This window comes from Myodes glareolus, chromosome 15, assembly GCF_982192425.1.
Source record: "Myodes glareolus chromosome 15, mMyoGla1.1, whole genome shotgun sequence".
Classification (NCBI taxonomy): Eukaryota; Metazoa; Chordata; class Mammalia; order Rodentia; family Cricetidae; genus Myodes; species Myodes glareolus.
The window spans coordinates 20,283,263-20,308,325 of NC_142040.1; the positions used below are offsets into that span (position 1 = coordinate 20,283,263).

General features: G+C 43.8%; 1 protein-coding gene across 1 annotated transcript in view; it reads right to left on the reverse strand.

The window, feature by feature from the left end:
• Positions 1-25,063, reverse strand: part of Cmya5 (cardiomyopathy associated 5) — a 99,826-nt gene that overhangs the window by 7,578 nt on the left and 67,185 nt on the right. The window contains exons 6-11 of the mRNA XM_048455922.3: positions 24,454-24,572; positions 18,958-19,107; positions 15,593-15,739; positions 14,030-14,177; positions 2,102-2,235; positions 816-915 (exon numbers count right to left, since the gene is read on the reverse strand). Of these exons, the coding sequence (XP_048311879.3) occupies positions 816-915; positions 2,102-2,235; positions 14,030-14,177; positions 15,593-15,739; positions 18,958-19,107; positions 24,454-24,572 (798 nt within the window). The remainder of the gene's footprint in view (positions 1-815; positions 916-2,101; positions 2,236-14,029; positions 14,178-15,592; positions 15,740-18,957; positions 19,108-24,453; positions 24,573-25,063) is intronic.

Genomic DNA, 25,063 nt, shown 5'->3' on the forward strand with positions numbered 1-25,063 from the left:
CGCCCAACATGAGTGCTGAGGATCTAATTCGAATCATCTTAACCTCTGAGCATCATTCCAGCCCCACCACATCTACTCTGCAATCGTTTTTTAAACTTGTTTTCTCAATCCATGAATGGGTATAATTTTAGCACCTACAATGTTCCAATCCTCAGGCTAGATACTGGTGATTCAAAGAAGCCTAAAACAGGGCTGATGCTCAGCCATTATTCATGAGTAAATGGTGGGTTTAATATATGTTATATTATATATAATGTGTGTATATAATATAACAGCCTTATAGATACAAATCAGAGCCTGGGACCTGGAAAGACTTAGCCATTTCCAGAAACAAGTCACATGTAAATCTGGCAGTGGACAGTCGAGCATTGAGATGGGACCAGAGTGCATGCAAGTTACCAGGGACTGGACTGATTCTGTTCATGCTGGCAGCCTAGACCTGGGCATATCAGAGTCCTCTGCAGCATGTGTCTGAAAAGTTTGCTGCTATGGAGCAGTCTTTGCACACTGCAAATAGGTATTCTCTCATTGGTCTGTAAAGACCTGATTGGCCTATAACTGGGCAGGAGAGTCAGACTAGGAGGATGCTGGGAAGAAAGACAGAGTCTCAAGGTTGCCAGGAAGCACCATGAGATACAGAGCAAGCAGGATGGGAAGTACGCAGATGAGATAACCAAGCCTTGGAACTGCACATAGATATATTTGTCACATAACTGGGCAAGCTCGTTAAACCAAGAGTGCGCTCAGCTGATACAGTCCTGGGGAACCGGATCAACAGCCGAGCATCAGCCCAGTTTATGGTTGCTTCTACTCACTCCGTCAGCCGCCTCCTCTCAGAGAAGCTGATCACCGTCCCATTTGAGGAGATCTGGAGAGCTGGGTGAGCTGTTTCTCTCAACAAGAGAAATCTAGTTCCTACGGGAGAAAATATGATGACAGAATTGTCACAATGCCGAGCACGAGGCCAATCCATAGCACGTCAGACCATAGGCTCCCATTCTCCCGAAGTCAACGTCCTGACTCTGTGCTTGGAAGTCACAGCTGCAACGCCGCCGTTCATGAGCAAGCATTAGTGGATGCCCTGGGCTGGTCACGCCCACCTGCTGCTGCAGGCGGGGTCTATGCTGGGCACTGTCTGCTCCTTGTAGCATCCTCATCACCTGGAAATGAAGACCCTACCCTGGACCTATTGAGTCGGAATGTCTACTTGAACAAAATGCTCAGAGAACCGGGCATGCTTTAAAATTGGGGGCATATTAGAATAACCCACAGAGGCTCCAATGACAGAAGGTGTAGGCCGAGTTCAGAGATGGTGGGAAACCGTCCCTGGATAGGCAGCTCTCCCTTCTTTGACTGCAACTCAGGCAGGCCCTACCACCATCACAAACAGGGCATGGCACAGTGACGTAACATGCCCCTCGGTTTTGTGTCATCTGTGGATCTAGGATGAGGCAGCATAATTTCCACCTTCCCATCCCTCATTCCTCATAATTGAAAATAGCCAACTGTTTTTGGTTAACATTCTCTGGGGATGTCCCCCCCCCCACGAAATGTTACTGAACTGTTTTTATCACGTATTTGAATTATTCCTTTGTTCATCAATTTGTTGGTTCATTCATTTGACAAACATTAATGAACACAAACGAGGGTAAGTAGAGCAAAACTAGAAACCTGTCACAGAGGTCAAAGGATAATGGAATGAGAAAATTGTTACACACATCCCACACCTACAAATTAAGTGCGATCTGAGTGAGTCACAAAGCGCCTGGGAAGATTTCTAAGACCCCAAATGCTCCAACCCGTCTCCAGATCAAATATGTCCAATTATCTGGGGTGCGACCAGGAGATCAGTATCTGAAGTACCCCGGCTGATCCTGATCAGTAAGCACAGCAAAGCTTGGGAACCTCTGAGGATTGCAAACAAAGGAGCCATCTTGTTGCTGGATCAGGCTTGGGGGCGGGGGGGGGGGGGGGGGAGGCAAAACCTCTCTCTGACAGCACCTGGACCCTTGCGGAGTTGCCTCAGGGGTCTCCTCTGGATGGCAGAAGGGGAGGAATGGAAACATCCAGATATCCCTGTTCTGTGCTAAGCAGAAAGTACCTCTGGTGGAGATGAGGGCGGCTTCGCTCTGCTCGCTCATCCCGAATGCGTTGATGGCTCTCACATAGAATAAGTAATTGTCGTTGGGTTGCAGGTTAACTTTCAGCTGAAGTCCTTTGATTCCAGAGAAAGATCTAAATACAAAGGGAAGATAATTCTGAATATAACACCACGTGACTAATACTTCACCTCTGTAGGGAATGAAAATCTTTCATTATCAAAAAAAAAAACCTTTCTTCTCTTTCTAATCACTGACTTAGCAAAACTTATGTAAAAGAAAGAAAGAAAGAAAGAAAGAAAGAAAGAATAAAAGAAAGAAAGAAAAAACCAGAAAAATCATCATTGTCCACTAAGATTACTTCACTAAATTGTTTCTATTTTTAATCACCTTTTGTTCAGTATATATTTTCTAGAATATTTGTCAGGACAAAACCAGACACCATTTTGAAAAAAGAGAGAGGAAAAAAAAATAATACTAGTGATCTTGTGTTTAATGAGCCCCAAGAACATGTTGTTTTCTTAATTGATTTTGGATGAGGTGACAGTTTCAGATTAAGATGATGTAAAGTCTGTTTACAACACAAAGGACCCCAATTATCTCATCATCAGATGCAAACTGTGAAAACCTCAGGGTGCGTGATGATTTTGCACCTGACTGCGTCAGTGCCGCCCAGGTTAGCAAGACAGCAGCTCTTCAAAGAAGACAGTATCTTTTCAAAGAAACAATCTTGGCAAGAAAAGAGGTTTCTAATTGCCGCCTCCCCAAGTCCTCAAAGCTGCTATTATTCCTAAATTGCCCACTTAAATTAAAGGGGAAGTGCGCCTAAGTGGCACTGGCCTGCAAGTGAACCTTGATAGCCCTGCCATTTAAGCCAAGGAGAACCTGCTGAGTCTGAAGGTGGCGCTCTCTGGACCTGCCAATGAGCTGGAATGGCTTTGGGCTTCTTTCCCAATCTCTCCTCTGTGTGATACTCTGACCTAGAGTGTGGATACAAGCCCTCCAGCCTCTCCTTCAGAACGCACTGGGAGCGGCCTAGAGAGTTGGGAGCTAGGCTACTTGCTGATGGAATTACCCTTAGCCTGGCTGCTGGGGTGGGGTGCTTTTCCCGGAAGACCTGCTCTGAGTGGTCAGGGGAAACAAAGGCACCTTGTTCTAGCTCACTCTCAGGTCCATGGAGTTTGTTACTGTTGTTACTAAAGAAATGTGGTATAAAAGCATTAAAATAAGACTTTTCTGCCCAAGGGGGTTTCTACATATTACCTTGCTCAATACCTGTTGGAAAGAATAACATGGAGAACCAGAAAAAGAGAAAATGCATTGTGGATTCAGAAAATAGACTACTTTAGATTATCGTCAGCGTTAGGGGTTGAACCTAGGGCCCTGGCCTGTGCTCTAGCACTAAGCTAAGCTGCATTCTCAGCCCTTGCTCTGTAGAGACAGAGGGTCACCACATAACCCAGGCTGGCCTCAAACTGATCCACAGTCCTCCTGGCTGCTGCCTCCTGAGTGCTAAGATTAGGGGTGCTAAGATTCTAGGCTCAGACATCTGAAGACTAGAATGTCTTCAAGAAAAAACAACGTATGGAATGCAATCCTGGCCCCGGCCCACGGCTGCAAACACAAAACTCACAGTATGGTCCTCAGGAGGGTGGGGGGAGGGAGCAGGCTGGTTCTGCAATTCTGCCGGGCAGTGCCTGGAAAAGGTCAGCACACACTCCTCAAATGATACCGGTTGTTATTTCTGGACCTACCACCTCACCAGGCCTCCAGAGAGCAGTATATTTAGCTACGCTGAGAGCGGAGGGGTGAAATTGAGCCATTTGACCACCAATGACTAACTGCGCTACAGTTAATTGGTGAAAACACATATCCTACAGCGGCGAGTGTAATTCCCAACTAATATTCTGGAATATTAGCCCATGGCAGATGCATTGTTTGTCTTATTTAAGCTGACAGCCAAAGGAATGTTCTAAATAAACACTGATAAGAATCAGTAATAAAATTATTGTTTTAATACACACACTCAGCATGAACTGAATTTTACACTTCATCTGCTCATTAAATAACTATGGATTGTTCATTTATCATTTCTGCCAGCCCTGCCACCCTAAAGCCTTGGGGGGGAAGGGACAGGGGAAGGAGGGGAAACTTTAGCCCTAGAGACTCCACGTCATACAGCGGCCTCGTTTTGTAATGGCAGAGGTGCTATACATCAAGGCTGTTTTCTGAAGTCTGTCGAGGAGAGCAAATGCCACGTACATCATTAACTTCACACCATGTACCATTACTTGGGTAAAGCGCAAAGGTGAAATGGCACTGAACTCAAACCACAGCATCCTAGCCCGCCTTCACCACACGAGGTGGCCACACAGACGTGTGGACAGGGCCCTCACCCTGTCTGTAAAATAAGCATAAAAACAGAAGATGGAATGTGAAATGTGGTGGCACTTACTGTCGCAAGTCACTGTCCTCTGCTCGAGCACCAGGACAAAGAGAGATACAAGTGCGCTTTGCCCTGTCTCCTTACTAACCTAGATGTCACTCAAGTTCCAAAGTCAGCTATGACCGTTCTTCAACCAAATGAAAATGAAGTTTGCAATGCGAAGAGCATTGCTTATGACTCTATTGACTCAAAACCAAAAACTTGTCAGGATTTTAGCTGAATCCATGTGGAGTCTGACCCAGACTACAGTAGCCTTGCAGGCAGCCTGGAGCAAGTGTCCCAAGGACTCTCACCCGCCCATCTCCCTGGCAGCAGGACAGTTCTTTGTTAGGTTCCTGAGCCATAGAGCAGAGACTGAAAAGGCTTGCTCAGTAGGCCACAGGGCTGCTTTCCGATTGAAGGACACTGTCCTCTGTAATGTAGGAGAGCAGCCTAGTGGAAGCCAGTGGAAAACAGTGTTTACGGTAAAGAAGACCTACCTAACTTGAGCCCTATAGCTCTTTACTCTTTCCAAGAAAAGACTAGGAGTTCTGCCCCGTGACTGATGTTGGAGCACAGCTCATTTCAGGTAGGGCTTGAAAATGAACTTTCAGGAAGAAATCTTTAGGGACATCATGTTTAGGAGGGAATTTTGCTAAAAGCATTCCCACTAAGTCAGAAAGAGATAAGGTTAAAAACTAAACTGGGAGGTAGGAGGCAAAAAAACTCCTGCCATCTGCAGATGAGATGCCTATTTATCTAGAAATCAGCTGAAAAACTCTTCCCTAAGAGGATCCCGTAGGATGACTAGATAGAAACTAATGTAAGAAACCAGGACCCACTTGCCTCGCAAGCCTGAAGTCCTAGGCTCCAACCCCAGTACCACCAACACCTTCAGAAAACATTACAACCAAAAGATAGATCTGAAGCTGGGAGAATGACAGCAGATATGAAGTGTGTAGGAAAACATATGAGACCCACATTAGGGGCCTCAGTCGGCGCTACTGAAAGAGACACACCATTTCTTCTGCAGGAAAATGGGGGGCCACAGAACCTTCAGCTTCCCTGAAGATAATCTACCAATTCAGCATGCTCTCTGAAAACAGCGAACTGTCTGGAGTCAGTTGGTGGAGGAAGCTACACAAGCTAACTCTAAAAATAAAATTCAAAATAGAAGTAGAAAAAAAGCATCACGAGTGGGCCACCTGAGCCCCCAAGGACCCTAGACAGGAAAGTTCTGCACTGAATGCAGTGTGGTGCTCACACATAAGCACACTGGTGGGCAGCGGAACAGAGTTCAAGGTCAGGAATGGAGCCGAGCGCGCAGACTCTTGGGTAAGCATTTCAGATCACAAGAAGAAATAAGAACTTCTTTTTGAGACAGCCAGATTACCATATGAGAGAGGAGGGATGGGAAGAAGAAAGAGAAAGAGGGAGAGAGGGAGGGAGGGAGAGAGAGAGAGAGAGAGAGAGAGAGAGAGAGAGAGAGAGAACTGAGTTTAGTGGTCGTACCTGTAACTTGCAGTCCAGCACTTGTGAGGCAGAAACTGGGGGATTGTAGTAAATTCAAGGTCAGTCTGGTCTATATAGCAAGTTCCAGACCAGAAAGGAGATACATAGTGAGATCCTGTCTCAAAATCAGTCAACCAATCAAATAAAGTTGGAGTCTCTATTTCATACTTCCGACCAAAGTAATTCCAAATGATAAAACAGATTTTTAAACAAAATTAAGAAAATGGGAGGACATGTATAATATATACATGCATATATTCAGAGAGAAGACATTTTAAAATATTACAAAAAACTGAACACTTTTTCAAAAGAAATTGATAAATTCAACTAAATTAGCATTTTAAAATATTCATGACAAAATATGTTTTAAGATTCCAAACTCACACATGAAAGCTAACTTCCTTTTTTTAAAAAAAAGCACACAAAGAAGAGGAACTATGAATAAAAAAGAAAATGTCATAATTTAACGAAGGAGAAACGGGAAGAGAAGTGAACAGCCATAGAAAAGGAAGTGTGCAGCTCAAACCATATGAAAAGGTGCCAGCCCAACAACAGAATCGAACACTTAAACTGCGGTTGTGTGTCCCAGCTGTCTAGCTGCCCAAAGTCAGGCAAGGGGTGGAGAACCAAGTATTTCTAGAGCTGCTGGCCAGAGAACAAGCCCCGGCAATCCCTATGAAGTTCACCATAGCTTTCAAGATTCAAAAGATACAGTCTTTCTATTTTGAGAAATTCATTCTACAAATAAATTGTAGATCAGTGAGCTTGTCTATGCATGGGGTTGTTTCCTACAGCGTGGCTGGGGACAGCAAGAGACGAGGAAGTGTCTCTTCAATTGGTCAGATAAGTTAAAATTACATCCTGGAATAAGATACAATGGAATTGTTTTTCAAAATGGAGGCAGTCCCCTGGGTGTGATTGCTCACAAAGGTATATGCTTAAGCAAGACAAGCGAACTGGCAGAAATACATGCAGGACTGCTAACATTTGTTGGGAAATTATAGATGCTTTTATCTGAAAGGTTAAAAATAAACCAAGTGACAGGCATTGCCTTTGGGGATGGGAACTAAGAGATGAAGGAGAGATACACAGAAAATTAAGGCTCTCTGTTTTCCTTTTTGTCTTTTGTATATGTACCATATATAGATGCGATGGACCCAAAATTAAAAAAAACAAACTTTTAATAGCAATATTACTAGACAGCAAAGAGTCCAAGAGCAGATGGAGCATGTTTAGAGAATCTCGAGGTATGTATGCCTTTGAGGTCTTTGAAGTAGCTTCTCACGCATTTGCTAATCTGATGACGTGACCCTGAGGGAAAGTACAGGTATTCAAGGTGACTAGAGAGGCTGACAAGTGTGGGGGGCAGCTATTCACCTCCTACTGTGTCCTGGAAAAGGGGGTGGCCTGTGTACAAACAGTATGGAAGAATCCAGTGCCACCGCACCCTCAAGCAGCCTAGGGATGGTGCCGTCACCAGAGTGCACAGCAGATGGCTAAGTACGAATTGTTGTTTAAAAACACAGTTGGCTCTTACTGGCTTTCATGTTGGCAGCACCAACATCCAACCAGCCAGTCAATACCACTTACTGTGAACTGTGAACAGAGTGCATGCTGGTCCGTGGGAGCAGGTAGCGAGGCGGCATTTCCCAACCTGCCCGGACACCAAAACTGGCAAGTTTGAAATTTTCACTTTTTCACTACCTCTTTTTTTGGGTGGGGTCTCACTCTGCAGTCCAAGCTGGCCTGGCCTTCACTGTGTAACCTATGTTGGCCTCCATCTCCTGAAATTCTTGCCTCAGACGCCAGAGTGCTGGGATTTCAGGCATTGGCCACCACACCCAGCTTCTGAGCTGGGTTCCTGAAGGGCCCCAGGCATCTGCGTATTTGCAAACATCCTAGCTGACTTTTATGATTGCTGAGGCTTGGGAAGCACAGTCCTGATAGGAGATGGAGAGGAAGAAAGAAGGAAAGGAGAAATTACACAACATAAGCAGCATTAAATATAAAAACAAGCTGGAACGGTGGCTCATGGCTACAACCTCTGTGTCTGGAAGGCTAAGGCAGAAGGATTGCTGGAAGTTCCGGCTAGCTTGAGCTACAGCAAGAGAGCCTCTCTCAAAACAACAATAAAACTAAGTACAAACACAAAAGACAAACTAGTCAGTGGGAGCTTCAAGCTGTTTATAAACCCTTAACTTATCATAAATATAGAAATCTTTTAAGATGGCAAAAATCAGTTAAATTAGGAATAAAACTCTTTATATACTAATTTTCCATGATTAAAGAGACTTGGTAAATAAAATTTTAATAGAACCATTTTTCTTTTGATAAATAAGAATATTGTGAGACTCTGTGTTGCTAAATAGCACCATTATTTCATAACAGTGCAGAAAACAACACAGGCACTGCACGCTGACAGCCACAGGGCATCGGCTTTCCAGCGACTCAGAACTGTCAGAAAATCAATGTGAGCCAAAGGGTCCAGAAGAAGGGTCCTAGATTTCTGTTTTCCCTATCTCTACTCTCCAAAGCCTGGATGATACTGCTTATATTTCAGACAGAGATTCCTCGGAGTCTTGTAATAGTCATTTCTCCGGATCCTCCAGGCTCTCCTTTACTGCCCCCTGGTCGTCTACGTGGACAGTTGCTTGAGGTCCCCAGGCCAGTGCGCTGAGCGCAGCGATCTAACACTGTGCTTTCCGACACTGTTGGAAATGATTAGTAGGTGTGTGCGCATCTTCTGTAAAACCGCTCTTAAGGACGGCCACTATTATCTTAACCGCCCTTATATAAAGATCTCTATGAAAAATTCATCTCTGAGCTGAATGTCATGGAATATAATTGTCTCTCTTAGTGAAATGTTGTACTTCCTTTCTAAAGAGAAATGAGTTATATAACCTCCTTCATCCTCTCTCTCCATCTCTCCCCCTCTCTCCGGTTTTTATTTGAGCTGCCAGGAAGTTCAGATTTGAATTTTATCTTCCACTGAGGTTCCGTGCTCGGCCTGATCTTTCTAACAGTCCTCTCTCCCTGGCATTCATTACTCAGTTCTCATACTCACAGAACTATCTCGGGGGCTCTGTTACGTCAGGGTCCTTCACTAGGTCTGCTGTTTGGGGAACTGACAGAACATGTGTGCCATGGAGGACAGGTCCCAATCCCATTACCCAAGTTTCTAGTGCACAAGTAGGAGGGATGTGAGGTACCCAGTGGCCAGTAAAGTTAGAGTCTTTTAGGTAAAAGGCTTTGCTTAGAAAATGCCGAATGCCAAGAACACTAGGGGGAACCATCACATCACGCCCCTCCCAAAGGCCTCTGCAAAGGGACCAGGAAAACAATTCCACATAAACACAGTCCATTACTTCTTAATCACTCAGTGAACGAGGGCTCTGCCATATCCGGGGTTGTCCTGTGGCCAGGGGGAAGCAAGTCCGGAGCCCTTTAACCCACAGGCTACAGAGGAGGTAAAAATACTTGCTGCTGGCTGGTGCTTAGTCACCCATCACCTATCTACCTGGAAACGTACTAAGAAAGCTTTTCAAGAGATTTCTAAAGTGCTTCCTCCTTGCTGCCCATAAGGACAGAGCATCAGGAGTCCCCAGCTGGAGCACCTGCCTCCGAGCGGCAAGTCTGTTCCTGCTCTATGGTGGGTCCCACAGTTGGGTGCAGGATAATGAACTCACAGACCCGGCACCCATGAAGACCTTTTTAAGGCTATTCACCCTCAAGGTTATGGTGCCGAGAGGATCTCTGGATGCCACAGCCTAAGGCAGAGGCAGGACAGGAAGCTCAGCCCCAACTAATTGGTGGAATATTGCGTCTCACAGATCTGCCATTCAGTGCACAACTTCTCCGCACAGCCCACACAGCTTGTCCCTGTACTATATTTCTCTCCGTTATCCTCCTCCACCCACACTTCTGCTGACTTCTCTCTGCACAGGAGAGACAGAGCAGCTAAGGAAACAGCAGAGCAGTGGGGAAAATTCAAAGTGTTTGAGCCCCACCCAACCCGGGGAGAGCACTCAAAGCAAAACAGGAAGAGTAGGAGACCCTCCATCTCACATACAAGCCAAGGACTGTCACTCCCTCCCACCCACCTCCAGGCCCTACAGGGACTGACTGCTGGGACCAAGCTTTGGTGCCCACATGCAAAAAAAAAAAAAAAAAAAAAAAAAAAAAAAAAAAAAAACCCTGTAAATTTTTAGCAGAATTATAAAAGAGACTCCATTGCTCAGCTATTTTAGATATTATGTCTTGGATCATAAGGCACAGTAGTATCACTCATTCAATCCAAACAGCACCCCCCAATTCAACCAGCATCATTGGTCTTAAATGAGACTATCTAAGAGGTCGTCACACTGGGAGAAGGAGCACAGGTCCTCAGATGGATGACTTCATTCTGGCAGATGAAATGAGAGTGCCCAGCCTACAGCACAATCAATGAATCAGTGCCCGTCCTCCATGAGTGCCAATGTGTGTGTGTGCATGTGTGGGCATGGGGGTGGGTGTGATTCCTTATGACTCATTCTTCTTTCCTTTTTTTTTTCACTTCAACTCTTTCTCCTACAGCAATCCAGAGTCTTTAAGGCTCCTTCCTCTCCACCCAAGGATCTACGGTGGGATAAAGAGAAAAATGAATATAGTTCTTGCTCCCTCTCTTCTGCCAGAGATTCCAGCTAGTTAGATGACTTGAAGTGGGCAAAGACCAAGAGAGATTGACTCATCCCATTCATCCTCATTCATTAGCAGACCTTTGAAGATGTCTATACAGACGAATTTTCAATCCTCATCCACTTTATGATCTAGGCCCTGGTAACAGAGCCACATGAGAAATTTGCCATCTCTGGTCTACTTCTCCTTCAGGAACCTCTAAATTAGTTTTTCTACAAACTTGGAACACATGTAGGGGTTATATAACCAATGATTAAATGGAATTCTACATGCTTTTCTCTATCAGTGATCCACAGAAAGGGTTTCTGCTAGCAAATTAGACTCATCTTTTCCTATCTGAACTCTGGAGAGAACCCATTCACCATTCTTCTCCTCTTTGTCGGCAGTTTATTAGTTTGAGATTATCCTTAAAGTGGATCCAACTATTCTGATGGCCAGTATTATGTATGTGATGCTAATTGATAATTTATCCATTTCAGGATCACACACTTATTCATTATGCTGCTACGGTGCCAGATACTGCCCCAGACACCCGGGCTGCAGTTGTACATGCTAATCATCCCTTCAAGGAGTTAACAAATGAAGGAGACCAGCCAACACTCAGCACAGCTCCTTTCAAGAGACAACACCACCTTAATGATTGGCTTCTATGCATGGAGCCAAATGAGGTTCTAATACAATAGGAAAGAAAAGTAGGAATTACTAGGTAGAGGTGACAGAAACAATTGATGTTCCTTATGTATTGATTGCACAACCTGACTAGTTCTTCATAGCTGGCACCATAAAGATTAAGCTATATATAATACAAATAAATGTATTTTGCAGAGTTTTAAAATACTGTGCTCTGAAGTGATGTCCTGTCAGAAGATCTGAGACACAAGGCCACTTCCGAAGAACAAAATTTCCCTTGCCTCTTGGATTCTTAGAGCAGAGAACAAAAGATGAATGCTATCCCAAGTCTCCGAGATCAAGGATGAGCTATTTCAGAATCTAGTGGCGCCAACCTGGGGTATAAAACACCAAGGCTTCTATGAAGAAGAGACAGCCCTGTTGTGGCAGCTTGGCAATAGACTTGGCAGATGGGCATGGTCGTAATCTGTAGCCAAGGAAATTCTGCTTCCTCCAGAAGATTATGTACTGTCAGACTCAGCAGAAATCCAGAAATGAAAAGCCAGCCATGAGCTGTGGGCTGGACATTGCACTTCCTGCCCCCCGGGCCTTCGAGCACCTAACTGGATCAGCTCCGTCTCCAGCACACCTCTAACTGTAACTACACTTGTGAGACAACAATACAACCAGTAGCTGAGATCACTGCTGCCGGGCCCCTGGGTTCGCAGATTTTTGCTGATTGAAGTACCCAACTGTGCGGAAATGATTTACGTGTGTGACAGCTGGGGATGGATTGCCACAACCGATGAGTCATTCAAAGCGTTTCTGAACGGGCTGATCGTCCCTGAGAGCAGGGCCTCCTCACGGATGGCGAGAGAGACCACCCCAGGACTCAGGGGTTCCTGAGGTATCACACTCAGAGCATCTACGCTTTTACAAAGAGGGTCCCAGACACCCTAAACAATCTCCCAGGGGTGGAGGGTTTGGGTCTTTAAATTGACAAGCCTGTGATTGAACTCTGCTTGCTTTTCAGCAGCTGAGGAACTTCTTAGTGTTCCTGTGAGGACGACCTGAAGCAACACACCTGAAGCCCAGTGCTAGTGCTGTTACAGAGGAAGGACTCGAGTCCCTTACCCTCTGCGCTGGCCAGAGTTCACCTCTCAGGTGTTGGCTGACACCTGGCAACCTTTTCTGGGAATTTGGCAGCACAAGTGCCAAAGGAAGGCTTCCTCCTTACAGCCTTGCATTTGGGGAGCAACTCACAATGCCAGATCTCTTCCCAATCCCTGACTTCATGTGATTGGCATAACCCCAAAAGGTAACAGACCGCCAAGCCTCTACCCTACCTGGCATTTGGTCTATATCAGGGATTGGCTAACTGATGACTGCTGAGGTAGATAAGGTGTGTAAGGGTTGCACAAGGGGTCACCAACTTAGGGTAAGTAGCCAATAGGAGCCAGAATCAAGTATAACGCCAGGACTAAACTAAGGCTCTGGCTGTCAGCACAGTGCTCTCTGAGGCAGCTCTGTAAGCATACTGAGAGCACAACATGCCTGTCTGGGCTCTCGGACTGACGCAGATTAGTGGCTTTACATAGCAATCAACCGACCAACATGAAAAATGTAATGTGTGATAGCATAATCATCCCTGAAGCTCGCCTTCCAGCAGTCAGAACACAAGCAGGCAGGCTGCTACCTGTATGTTGACCACCTTTCACTTCTGCAGAAATGCCTGCATCCCACCCCTCCTCGCGCACCCGGCCCCAATACACACGCTGATCGTTATTTAGCAACGCCTGTCTTGAACCTGAAAAAAAAAAACTATAATTATTGTTCAGTTGCATGCACCCTTATAGCATAACTACATGAACAGCTGCTCGATCGCGGCGCTAATCAAGGGCTTGAATGTACTTTATTAAAAGGTTGTCTAATTTCATACCATTACTCCCAACTTCCTGCCAAAATAGTTTATCTCAATAAACATGGCTAGGGAGGAAACCAGAAATGTCTCCTATCAAAACATAAATATCAGTTAGAGTAATCTGAATGTTCATCACGGCATGTGAGGGGGTTGGATACATCCGGGACTTCAGAGGTTAAGGAAATACCACCTCATGGATTGGCTCATATTTTCTAATTGACCAACGGATGTGTGGTCCTTTCTTGATAGATTTTAGCTTCGTGATTTCAGTGAGAGAGCCTCACATTTCTTTAACAGAAGAATCTCTATATTCTTCATGTTCTTGGAGAGGCAGGCCTGTCTCTGTGATAATATATGTGAAATTGGTTCCTTTCTGTTGCCAGTATATCGTGGAGACATTCTGATTTACATTACACATCAGCCCACTATTAGTTTCCAGAGATAGGTGGAACCTATTCTGATAGAGCTAGTAAAAATGGCACAAAATGTGCATAAATCCTGACTAATGACTGAAGTTAAATATGCCTCAAAGAGGGCTCTATCTTATTAAAATTTGCATACATTTTTCTTACAAGGGAGTTATTATTCTGCACTGTAGCATGTGTTTTATTGTGAACGCAGAGTTCATTGATGAATAGTGATGGGGCTGCAAATCAAGTCAACAGCTTAATTGGCTCAGCAGGGTTCGAGGATGCTATTTCTGCTGGCTAAGCATTTGCTCTGGTAGCCTGAGGCCTGGAGCATGGTTTCTGGGCTCCTGGCAGTCTCCCTACAGAGAGGGACCCTTACCTCAGGCCTTCGCCCTCAGGAGAGTGTTGTCTGCAGTACTCCAGAGTGTAGGTCTCTGTGGCCTCGGGGTTAGCAGGCCGCCATCTGACAGTGGCCGTATTCCAACACACAGTACAGTCTTCTGCATGAATCACAGGTGTGGAAGGTGCTGCCAGGACAGAAACAAGGCAGTAACAGAGGAAAGTCAGCTCTCGGGGCAATTCCTAGGTATGGTTTTATTTTTAATTTTTGCAACAAAAAAATTACCCTGAGCTAAAAACTCAAAAGAGATAAAAAAGAAAGAAAGAAAGAAAGAAAGGAAGGAAGGAAGAAAGAGAGAGAGAGAGAGAGAAAGAAAGAAAGAAAGAAAGAAAGAAAGAAAGAAAGAAAGAAAGAAAGAAAGAAAAGATCACTTACATAGCTAAACGTCTCTCTCCCTCCTCTGCATTATATATTGTCAGATTCTAGCTCATCCCAGGCCCTAACAGTTGCTTTCCATAACATCTACCCTGTTTTCTTTATAGAGTCGCTACAGAAACAAATAGAAATATTCGTTCCCTTCTCCTTTTACCCAAAAGGTAGACATGATTTTGTCCCCAGTTGGTGGTCAGTACAGGTTTGGGTGGGGGGATTGTCTATTTTTGTGTTTCAGGTTACTGAGACAGGGTCTCATGTGGCCCAGGTTGGCCTGGAACTTGCTATGCATCTTGAACTCCCGTCTCCACCTCCCAAATGCTGGAAGTATATGTGTGAGTCACCACGCTGAGCCAAATATTTGTTTTTAAAGGCAAGAAGAAAAGATACAGGACTAAGGGGTAGGAATAAGTTGCTTCCTCCATGAGGCAGCTGTAATGATGGTAAAGGTAGGACAGCCTTGGGCAACACTCTATCTTCTGTTGCAGCTCCGTGTGAAAAGAGTCCACCAATAGACTATATTCCCACTTGAACACCATGGCTTCAACCATTCTGTGTTTTCCTGCATCTGTATAATGAAGCCCAGTCTTCCTAGCTTGCAATTAAAAGCTCTATATGCTGACCCTTTTAAAAATGCCTTTCCTTATTCTCAAGCTTAAGGAAAGCAAAGATCTTACAGAGTCCCACGCCCCAATGTACACTTCACGTCCGCTCACTGTTTGCTCAAGAAGAATCTGCTCCAGTTAACACATTATATCCCACTGATCGTGTAAAGCATTCTGTGCAGGTACCATCAGCTCTGGAGAGCTATTCCCTTGCCCTATCTGTTTTGGTACTCCCTTGAGGGTGCTCATGATGATCTAGACTCTTACCAAACATACCCAATGATCTTCTGGTTTTTTAACTGTTCAGCTCAACTCTGGTTGTCTTGTAAATAGGAACTGAATCATGTTGTTACTGTGCTTGAGGAATGATCATATGGCCTCATGTTTCTGGCTCGACACTCTACCTCTGAGCTCCATGCTAGGCGCCACCTCGGTCTTATTTTATATCATCATTTTGCCCAACATTCAATACAGAGCTAGTCCTTCCTAAATATACATTGGTTGACCTCAAGAGTCTGTGAAAAATTGAGTACTACCTCATAATAATGTCTTAGCATCCACTTACCTGTTCTAAAAATAGCTCTTTCGCTGGGCAGGCTACATCCAGTGAAGTTGATGGCCATCACCCACACTTGGTAACATCGGTCAGGCTCTAGGTCTTCAAAAATGCAGTAACTTTCCTTCACGGTCAGTCTGTATTCTTCTATCAACTCTAGAACGAGACACAACTATGAGGTCAAAGGTGACTTCTGGTTTGGGAGAATTGTCTGTATTCTGTCAATCATATTTTAAATAAACGCTGATTGGCCAGGCAGGAGGTGTAGGCGGGGAAACAGGTGTAGGAGGTGTAGACAGGAAGTGGAAATGATGCAAGGAGAGCAGGAGAATTCTGGGAAAGAGGAAGTTGATTCCTCCCACTCCTGCCCAGATCATCGAAGCAGCAGGATGTGAGCTGCTCCACTGAAAAAGGTACTGAGCCACATGGCTAACATAGATCAGAAAAATGGGTTAATAAAGATGTGAGAGTTAGCCAGTAAGAGGTTATAGCTAATGGGCCAATCAGCTTTATAACTTATAGAGATCTCAGTGTGATTTTTCTCTGAGACTAAACAGCTGGGGGGCCGGGCAGGACAGAAACACAAACAAACAGGCCCCACTCATGTTATAGACTTCTAAAGTAAACTAAAAATTAATTATTAGAAAAGGTAGTCTAAGTTGGGCCGTGGTGGTGCACACCTTTGTTCTCAGCACTCGGAAGGCAGAGGCAGGCGGATCTCTGTGAGTTTGAGACCAGCCCGGTCTACAAGAGCTAGTTCCAGGACAGCTAAGACTGTTACACAGAAAGACTCTGTCTCGGAAAACCAAGAAAAAAAGAGAGAAAGAAAGAAAGAAAGAAAGAAAGAAAGAAAGAGAGAGAGAGAGAGGGAAGGAGGGAGGGAGGGAAGGAGGGAGGGAGGGAAGGAGGGAGGGAGGGAGGAAGAAGAAAGAAGGGAGGAAGGGAGGGAGGGTGGAGGGAAGGAGGAAAGGAAGGAAGGAAGGAAGAAAGGAAGGAAGGAAGGAAGGAAAGAAAGAAAGAAAGAAAGAAAGAAAGAAAGAAAGAAAGAAAGAAAGAAAGAGAAAAAGTAGTCTATCACTTTTGCAGAGGGCTCAAACTGGTAACTTTACAAATATTATTGTGTGATAATTGATAATTACCTTTTTAGAATACATAAGAAAACCATAGCACTCTAAAAACTGATACTTAGAAAGACATATTGAACATTTATCACAAAATCATAGCATGCTATTACATGTCTGTGATTCATAATCCACAATTAAAGTAACCTGTTTTAAAAGAAATTATCAAACTTGTATAGAGTTTATGTCACTTTAAATTTCAGTAATACAGTCTCAAGGGAAGCTTCAAAACCCAATGCCAACTTCCCATGGGTCGATCCCTGGAAAAGACCGTTCTGAGCTTTTACTTACAACTCTGTAGGACATCTTTGCAGACTAGTAAACAAGTTTGCTACCAGCAGGACTTTCTAGGTTTCAGATCCCGACAGTTGCTCCAGAACTTACTGCAGTGCCGCCCTCTGCAAGCTTTGGGGATTAAGGAATGACTGACACACGACCACATATAGAAAACCTGGGGTTCAGTTGAGCATCCACGCTGATGGAGACGCACCACCACGAGTAGCAGCCAGAAACTTAGCATGTTTATTCTCCACAGCTGAATAAGGAGGCAGGTTTATGACAGACAACTGAACAGAAGGTGGGTTCAGCTAATCGTGGTGGTCTTCAAAGAGGAGCCACCTCAGGCTGTGAATGTTGGGAAGGAAAATCCTAGAGTTGATAGTCTCTATGTACACTGGTCCATCATTCCTACTCCCTCATACTTGCCTCACCAAGGGAAGACTTGGCCGTCCCTATGGGTCTGAGGCACTGGGGTCCTTGGCATGGTTGTGCTTATGTAAACAACATACATTCATCATTCAGGGTTTTATTCTTTCCTTACATATTCACCCAGGTCATCTTCCACATCCCACATTGCAGAATCCTGTTAACTATCAATTTCTTCTTATATAGGAAATAGTTAAATTTGATAGGATGATGAGCTATTACAAGAAGTTGAAATTGGTTCAATCGAGGCATTTTTTTTTCCTTTTAAAATTTCTTGAATGGTTTTACTTTAAATATTTTTACAACAAGTATGTTAAATACTGTTATGAATGCTCACCCCTTTGGTTATTTTATTTGTTTGGGATTTGGGGCTCTTTGATGCAGGATCTCACTCTGGAACTCAGTCTGGCATGGAATGTTCCATTTTCCTGTCTTCACATCTGGAGTGTGGAGTTACAGGTGCAAGCTACCTACCATATCTAGTGATACCTTTAAAAGAATAGTTTTCTTTGTTTCCCAAAAGAAACTTAAGACTCTTGCTGTCTTTCTTGGCCAAAACCCAGGTCATCCTCAGCTACAAAGTGATTCCAGGACAGTCTGGGATATGGGAGACTCTATCTTTAAGAAAAAATAATTAACTTTTAAAAGTGACTTTGAAGTCTCCACAAGAGTGAAATAGTCCACAGTTCTTTCCTCATTACAAACTGGGCTCCTGCGTTTGTAATGGGATATTGACGCTACCACATGCTCATCTAATTTCCCAAGTATGTGAGTCTGTCTTCAACAAGCAACACAGAATGCTAGCATTCCCCACACTGATTCACCAGGAAGTACAGCCTCAAGCTGCCTGGCTCTTAGGTCTTATTGGAAGTTCTGAGCAGAGAGATCTTCACAAAAGCTCAGCTTGTAAGGCCTGCCATCTGCTTACTACAGCAAACGATGTCACTTCTATTGACCCATTACTTTGGGCCATGGATGACTATACCATCCTTGATCCCTGCCTTGGGGCTTGTGAACGTGAACTAACTTACAGGCTTCTTTGAACCTGCAAACCTGACATCCTGTGTTGTGTTTGCATTGGACTTATTGTGGAGGATACTGGCTCATTTCCCCTTTACGGAGCAGGACACATCACGCCCCTCTTCAGATTTCAGCACTGGCTAAGCCTCCAGTCTCTCTGAGACTTTGGGTCCTGTCATTTTGAGAGCTCAAAGTCTAACTTTAATCTGAATCCTAATTATAATATTCATGTTGACCATTATGATGATATTTATAGGTTTTTTCCAGATACTCTTTTATAAATTGTTCTTTCTGCTAATATTTTATTATGTGGTTGTTGAGGGATTTTGTTATCCATTCTTATTTTGTAAGTGGCTATAAATGCTTTGTGGAAATGTATACATTTTAGTATGTATATATTGAAATTATACTATATTATAATTAAATTATATATACATTTATATGCAGGTATAATGTATATGTACTTAAGTACTTCACATTAAGATGTAGAAACATAGGCCTATATCTGTCAGTGCGTAGCAACCTTACCGTTTACTTCTTGGTCATCTTGTGGCTCCTCCATGCAGTACACCTGGAATGAGTCCACAACATCCTCCTTGTTCATGCTCCAGTACACTGCAATTGTTGTGCTGGTGGCAGAATTTGGCTCCTGAGGTTCTAGTCTGGGAGGCTGTGGAACTGGAACAGACGCACAATTCCCATTTTATTGATCAATTGTTTTGTTTAAAATACATTTAACATGTTGTTAAAATTTCAACAATATAGAAACTTAAGTGATAAAGGTAGGCGGAGTCCCTGTTTCCAACATACAGCCCAACTTCATCCATTCCTTGGATACAGTCAGTATTAGGCTGTCTGTATGTCCCTCCAGGATGTTTCCCAGGCGTAAGAGCATATGCAACACAAATAGAAATGAACAAAAGTGGACCCCTGACTATGTAACATTATTCTGTATCTTATACTTACAGAAACTGGCAGTAACTAATAGTTTATCAAATAATTTGGTTTTACTTCTTAAAATCCCCTCTTATGTGCTTTTTTTAGATAAAAAATGCTATACTATTCTATATTGACATAGTTTATAACAATAAAAAGCGGTGAGTCCTTTCCCAACATTGTTATAGTATCTTGAAGGTGAAGGAAGACCTGCATTAAATAATAGACTAGAATTTTTAAAGCTATAATCCATCTTTTCTTTCTAACATGGTATTTCTACAGATTTTTTAAATTAATTTTTAAAGGTTAGATAGGGGGTAGAAGTAGCCTCTTAATGGAATTCCAAGTAAATTTTAGATGCCTAATCTAATTATGTGGCTCTGAATTTTAAAGACAACAATATCCTTGAGTGTTTTACTGGAGATTTTTGAAACTTATAATTATGTCTATTGGACATTAATGCAATACAAACCAATCTCTATGCAATTATCTTTCTGAGCTTATTAGACATGATCAGTGAACATATTTTATACATCATAGAAAAAGGTTATTCTCACAGTTGAAAGGATGTCACACTTTTAAGATTTGTGCTTTCTCCAGCCAACAATTTCCTAGGAGATAAGCTTACCGGAATAATGTAGACCAAATTTATAAGTTGACACGCAGAGAAAAGAAAATAAAGGTTAGCTCAGCAATAAGGTCAAAATGAGAAAGAAAATAAATGGATTTGAAGAATGGACTAAAAAGACAAATTGAAATGATTCAATAGAAATAAAGAGGTAGAGGAATAATGCAGTTATAAAAAGTGAGGAACAGACAAGGAGCATGATCAAGTTCATAGGCTTCACAACTAAGGCTGGCTTTAGGCTAAATGCAAGACCCCGAGCTACCTGTATTATATTAACCTCAGTTTCTCCATTTAAAAAAAATTGAATGACTAACACCATTCCATCCTAGGGTTGTTGCATGAAGCAAGACAACGTGTATCAAGTGTTTAATAAATGTGCCTGGCTGGGAGCAGCATCCGGAGGGCAAGACAGCCTTGGCAGGAACACAGAAAATGGAGGAGAGAACAGGGAACTCCTGACAGTGAAGGCTGAACTGAAGTTCCCCGTACCTGGTAGGTCATAGCGGCCACAGACACAGACATGCTGAGGAGGCTGCATGGCAAGGTGCATACCCACATGCCCCGCCTTTCCCCAAACACTGACAGCTATATCTTCCAACAGAGAATCAGAACTACCCTCTACAAGTACCCATCCAAAGAGAGGTGACTCAGCAGGTCTTCATGTTACCCAGGTTTATGGAAGAGCCAAACAAAACACTTCAATTGTTATTAATCTTCTTTGAAGCAGTGTGGAGAGCTTAGAGCATGAACAATGTGAACTCTCTTCTTCCCACTATAAATTACACATGGAGCTGGAGTTACCCTTGTAAAAATGGCAACATCTTTCTATATCTTTTTCTCTCTAGCACAGCTTAGCAAACCTAAAACTGATAGCCAACTCCTCCCCATCATCTCAGTTTAAGGTAAAGCCATTGTAGGAGATTAAGCAAAGTATGTAGGTTACAAGTAATTTTGCTTCCACATATGCTCCTCCATCCAAAGAATTAAAGTTAAAATATCCTTTTCTCCAAGCAGGAAATACATTTTCTCTTGAGAATGCGCCAAAGGGGAAGAAGAATATCCCATAGACACAATCTAACAATCATGACTACATCTATAATTCATATTTGGCAGAACACTGGAACCCAGATTTTACATGTTAGTACTTATGCTTACACTTTTACAGGAGTATACTTGAATAAGTGTGATGCCAAAAAATACAAAGGAAATCTTGGTGTTTTTTTCGCCAGGAGCTTGGACGCCAGAAGAGGAAGCACCCAGTGCAGCCCCTCTGACTGACTGAATGTGCCAAGAGAGAGTTTTCACAGTCAGGGACCTAAACACTAATCTGTGTGGATTTCAGTGCCTAGGACCAAATGTAGATTCCACTCAGCCTGGTTTCCAAACTTTCCAGAGAAGATACAGTCGCAGTGGCATGCACCTATGATTTCAGCACTCAGAAAACTGAAGTTGAAGGGGCATGAGTCTGATGACAACTTGGGTTACGTAGTGAGACGCTATCTCTAAAAAGCAAACACAAGTCTCCAGGAAAGCAACATCAGCCACAATAGCCAAGAGATAGAAACAACCCAAGTGTCATCCAGGATGGATGATGGATGGATGGGTGGATGGATGGATAGATGATGGATGGATCGATGGATAGATGGAGGATGGATGGATGGATGGATGGACGGATGGATGGATGGATGGACAATGGGTGGAGGATGGGTGGAGGATGGGTGAATGGATGGATGATGGATGGATAGATGATGAATGGGATAGATGGATAGATGGAGGATGGATGGGGGATGGATAGATGGATGGAGGATGGATGGGTGGGTGGGTAGATGGATGATGGATGGATGGATGGATGGATGGATGAAGGATGGATAGATGGAAGGAGGATGGATGGATGGATGGATGAAGGATGGATAGATGGAAGGAGGATGGATGATGGATGGATAGATAGATTATGGATGGATAGATGGATAGATGGATAGATGGAGGATGGATGGATGGATGGACGATGGATGGATAGATGATGAATGGGATAGATGGATAGATGGAAGATGAATGGGGGTGGATAGATGGAGGATGGATGGGTGGGTGGGTAGATGGATTATGGATGGATGGATGGATGGATGGATGGATGGATGGATGGATAAAGCCCATGGCATAGGCATATAGTTAAGTCTTTAACACCAAAGTTGTGACACACGTTACAAACAGGAGTGAATATAGAGGAAAATAAGCTAAGTAGAATAAGCCAGTTACAAAAAGGTACTATCTGTTTTCACTTACTCAAGGCACTGCAAGTCATCAAACTCAGAGAAGAAGAAAAGGAGCGGCAATTTCTGGGGTCTAGAGGAAGAGGGAGCTAGTGTTTAACAGTTTAGGGTCTGCAGAAATTCGGTGTTGCAAGAAGAAATTCTGGAATATATACGGTGGTAGTAATTGTCAAGACACTTCGTGCTACACTCATACATTAAGTGTACACAATTAAAGATGGCTAATATTCCAGGTGTGGAGGTACACACCTTTAATCCCAGCAGTAGGGAGGTAGAAGCAAGCAGATCTCTGAGTTCTAGGCTAGCCTGGTTGAGTGCCAGGCCAGTCAGGGTTTAATGATAAGACCAAAATAAACAATAAAGAAAACAAAATAAAAAGTAAGATAAAAATGAGTAGTAGTATGGTAAGTTATATTTTAAAGAAAATAAAGCTTCCTTTTAAAATAAAGTTATTTTATTTGTTTTTTTAATTATGGTATACATGTGTGTTCCATGTGTGCACATGTACATATGAGAGCTGATATCCATGGAGTCCAAAAGAAAGCCTCAGAGTCCCTGAAGTTGGAGTTATATGTAGTTGGGAGCTAAGATCTAAACTCAGGTCCTCTACACACTCTTAACTGCTGACCCATCTCCCCAGACCCTGATATGGCAAATTTCATTTTTGTATCTTATCGCAATTAAAAACAAATCTAAGATCCAGAGTCTAAGAGGCCTGGCTATGACTTCATTGGAGTTTTTCTTTTCTTTCCCTGCCATGGTGGCATCCTCTGAGGTACAGAGACTCAAGGCCCTATTCCCCGACATCTTCAACCAGTTGTGTGGTCCTGAGCAACACAATGCTTTGTGCTCCTCTCTCTCCTTACCTGTTGAGTGGGAAACTAACTAAACCTTCCAGCCTCTGTGGTACCACTGCCTCTCACAGGGGGCGCTTGCCTTCTCTGTAAGCCATCAGGAGCCGGATCCTCAAGGACCTTCTTGTATCTAAGTGATTTCATTGGTCACAGAACAAAACATCTAGGCCCTGGGCCGCTTACTCTGCAAAGTAGACACACAGCAGCGTGGGCCATTCCCAGGCCTCTCTCCCCAGATGGGCTTCCTGGGGTGACGGCTACTGGTCTGTGACTGTGTGGTTCTGTGACTTCTAAAATACGTGAAAAGTCCCCTTCACTCACTAGTCTTGTAAATGGGCAGGTGTGTAACTGGGCAGTTGTGTATAACCAAACCTTAAAATGGACAGCAAATACCCTTCCATCTGGGACAGCTCTGAAGAGAATTCATTGGTGTAAATGATTGAACTGTCTGCTTTACTAAAGGTGTTGGAATTTGAGTATTTTGCAGGCAGGGAGTGTTTATTGGGGGAGGCTGTCTTTTTAAAAGACACGGCAGATTCTGGCTGGTTCCTAAACTAGAACCCTATCGACAGGAATAAGGGTTTTAAACACAGCTGCTGTCTGTGAGGTAAATTTGACAAGGGTACCTCTTGATGAGGACATCTGAGCACCCTGTACAGTAAGCAGAACTCAGTAACCAGGAAAACGGCAGCTCCAAGCATTTAAATGTTGCATTGCCTTGTTTGCTAAAATAGAACATTAAAAAATAATTTGAAAGGCTGGCAGGATGCGCTGACAGCTGAGTGGGCGGCTCCTGGCTACAGACCATGATGCTGAGCTGTGGGTTCTCTAAGCTAATCTGTTTGGCTTGGGGAGGGTGGGGTAAATAAAGAAGAGGAGGAAGGAACTGGGTTGAAGAGGGGAAAACTACTTATAAGGTAAAATTCATTCGCCGCATGTGAAAGCATTTTATTCCTTTTTACCTATCTGCTGGGCCGCCGGTATGAAGTAATTCTCTTGCACAGAGGGAGAGAAATTCTAGGTTTCAAAAAATAGGGTAAAAAAAAAAAAAGAGGGGGCCCTTCCGTTCCTGTGACTAGAGTCACTTCAGCTCTCCTGTGCAGGCCCCAGCGGAGTCGCAGAGCTTCCAAGGGAAAAGGATCATGACAGAAATGAGCAGCTGGCCCCCGCATCATCTCAGAGCCGAGCTTCCAACCCTGACAGCCCACGCCCATCTTCCCCCAGGTACGGAAATTTCACAGAGCAGTCAAGCAAGAACTGCCAACATCCATCGAGGTAAGTGATACATTAACATGCTCACCGGCCGCCATCGACGTAAGTGATACATTAAAATGCTCACCGGCCGCTTGTTTCAACATCTGGTCACCTCGCGCCGGGCTGTCATCGTAGTGCTCAAACAGCGAGAAGGCGGCGGGCATGTTCTCTAAGGAAGCCGTACTCTCCATCGCAGAAAGCAGTCTGCCAAGGGAACAGAGCTCCACTAAGTCGGGGAAAGCACGCACGCTCGAAGCCCGTGGGAGCAACTGTGCTTCGTATGAGGCAAGGTCCCACCTCCCCTAGGTATCCAAAAGCATCGGGAAATACCTGCATCTAAAATCCGCCTGGTGATACCAGAGGTCTCATCCCTGGACTCTCAAAGTTGAAAACTTTCCAATTATCTAGCCTTGAATTTACTTCTAATAAATAAGTCCTGGATATTGCTTCACGCGAGTGATTATTTCCTAAAGGACATAATATCCCAAGCCAGTCTGGAAATTTCCATGCTATAGGGATGCGGATGCTGTTCTCAACCCTCAACACCATGCTTCCGGCCGTACAAAAGATAATACTCACCTACTACATGGCAGGCTCTGTCCTAGGGCCTGGGAGTCTAAGTGTGAAAGCAAGGCCAGCCATTTTAGAAGACAGGCCTCACCTTCCAAATGGATGGATTCTGTAACCCAACCCCT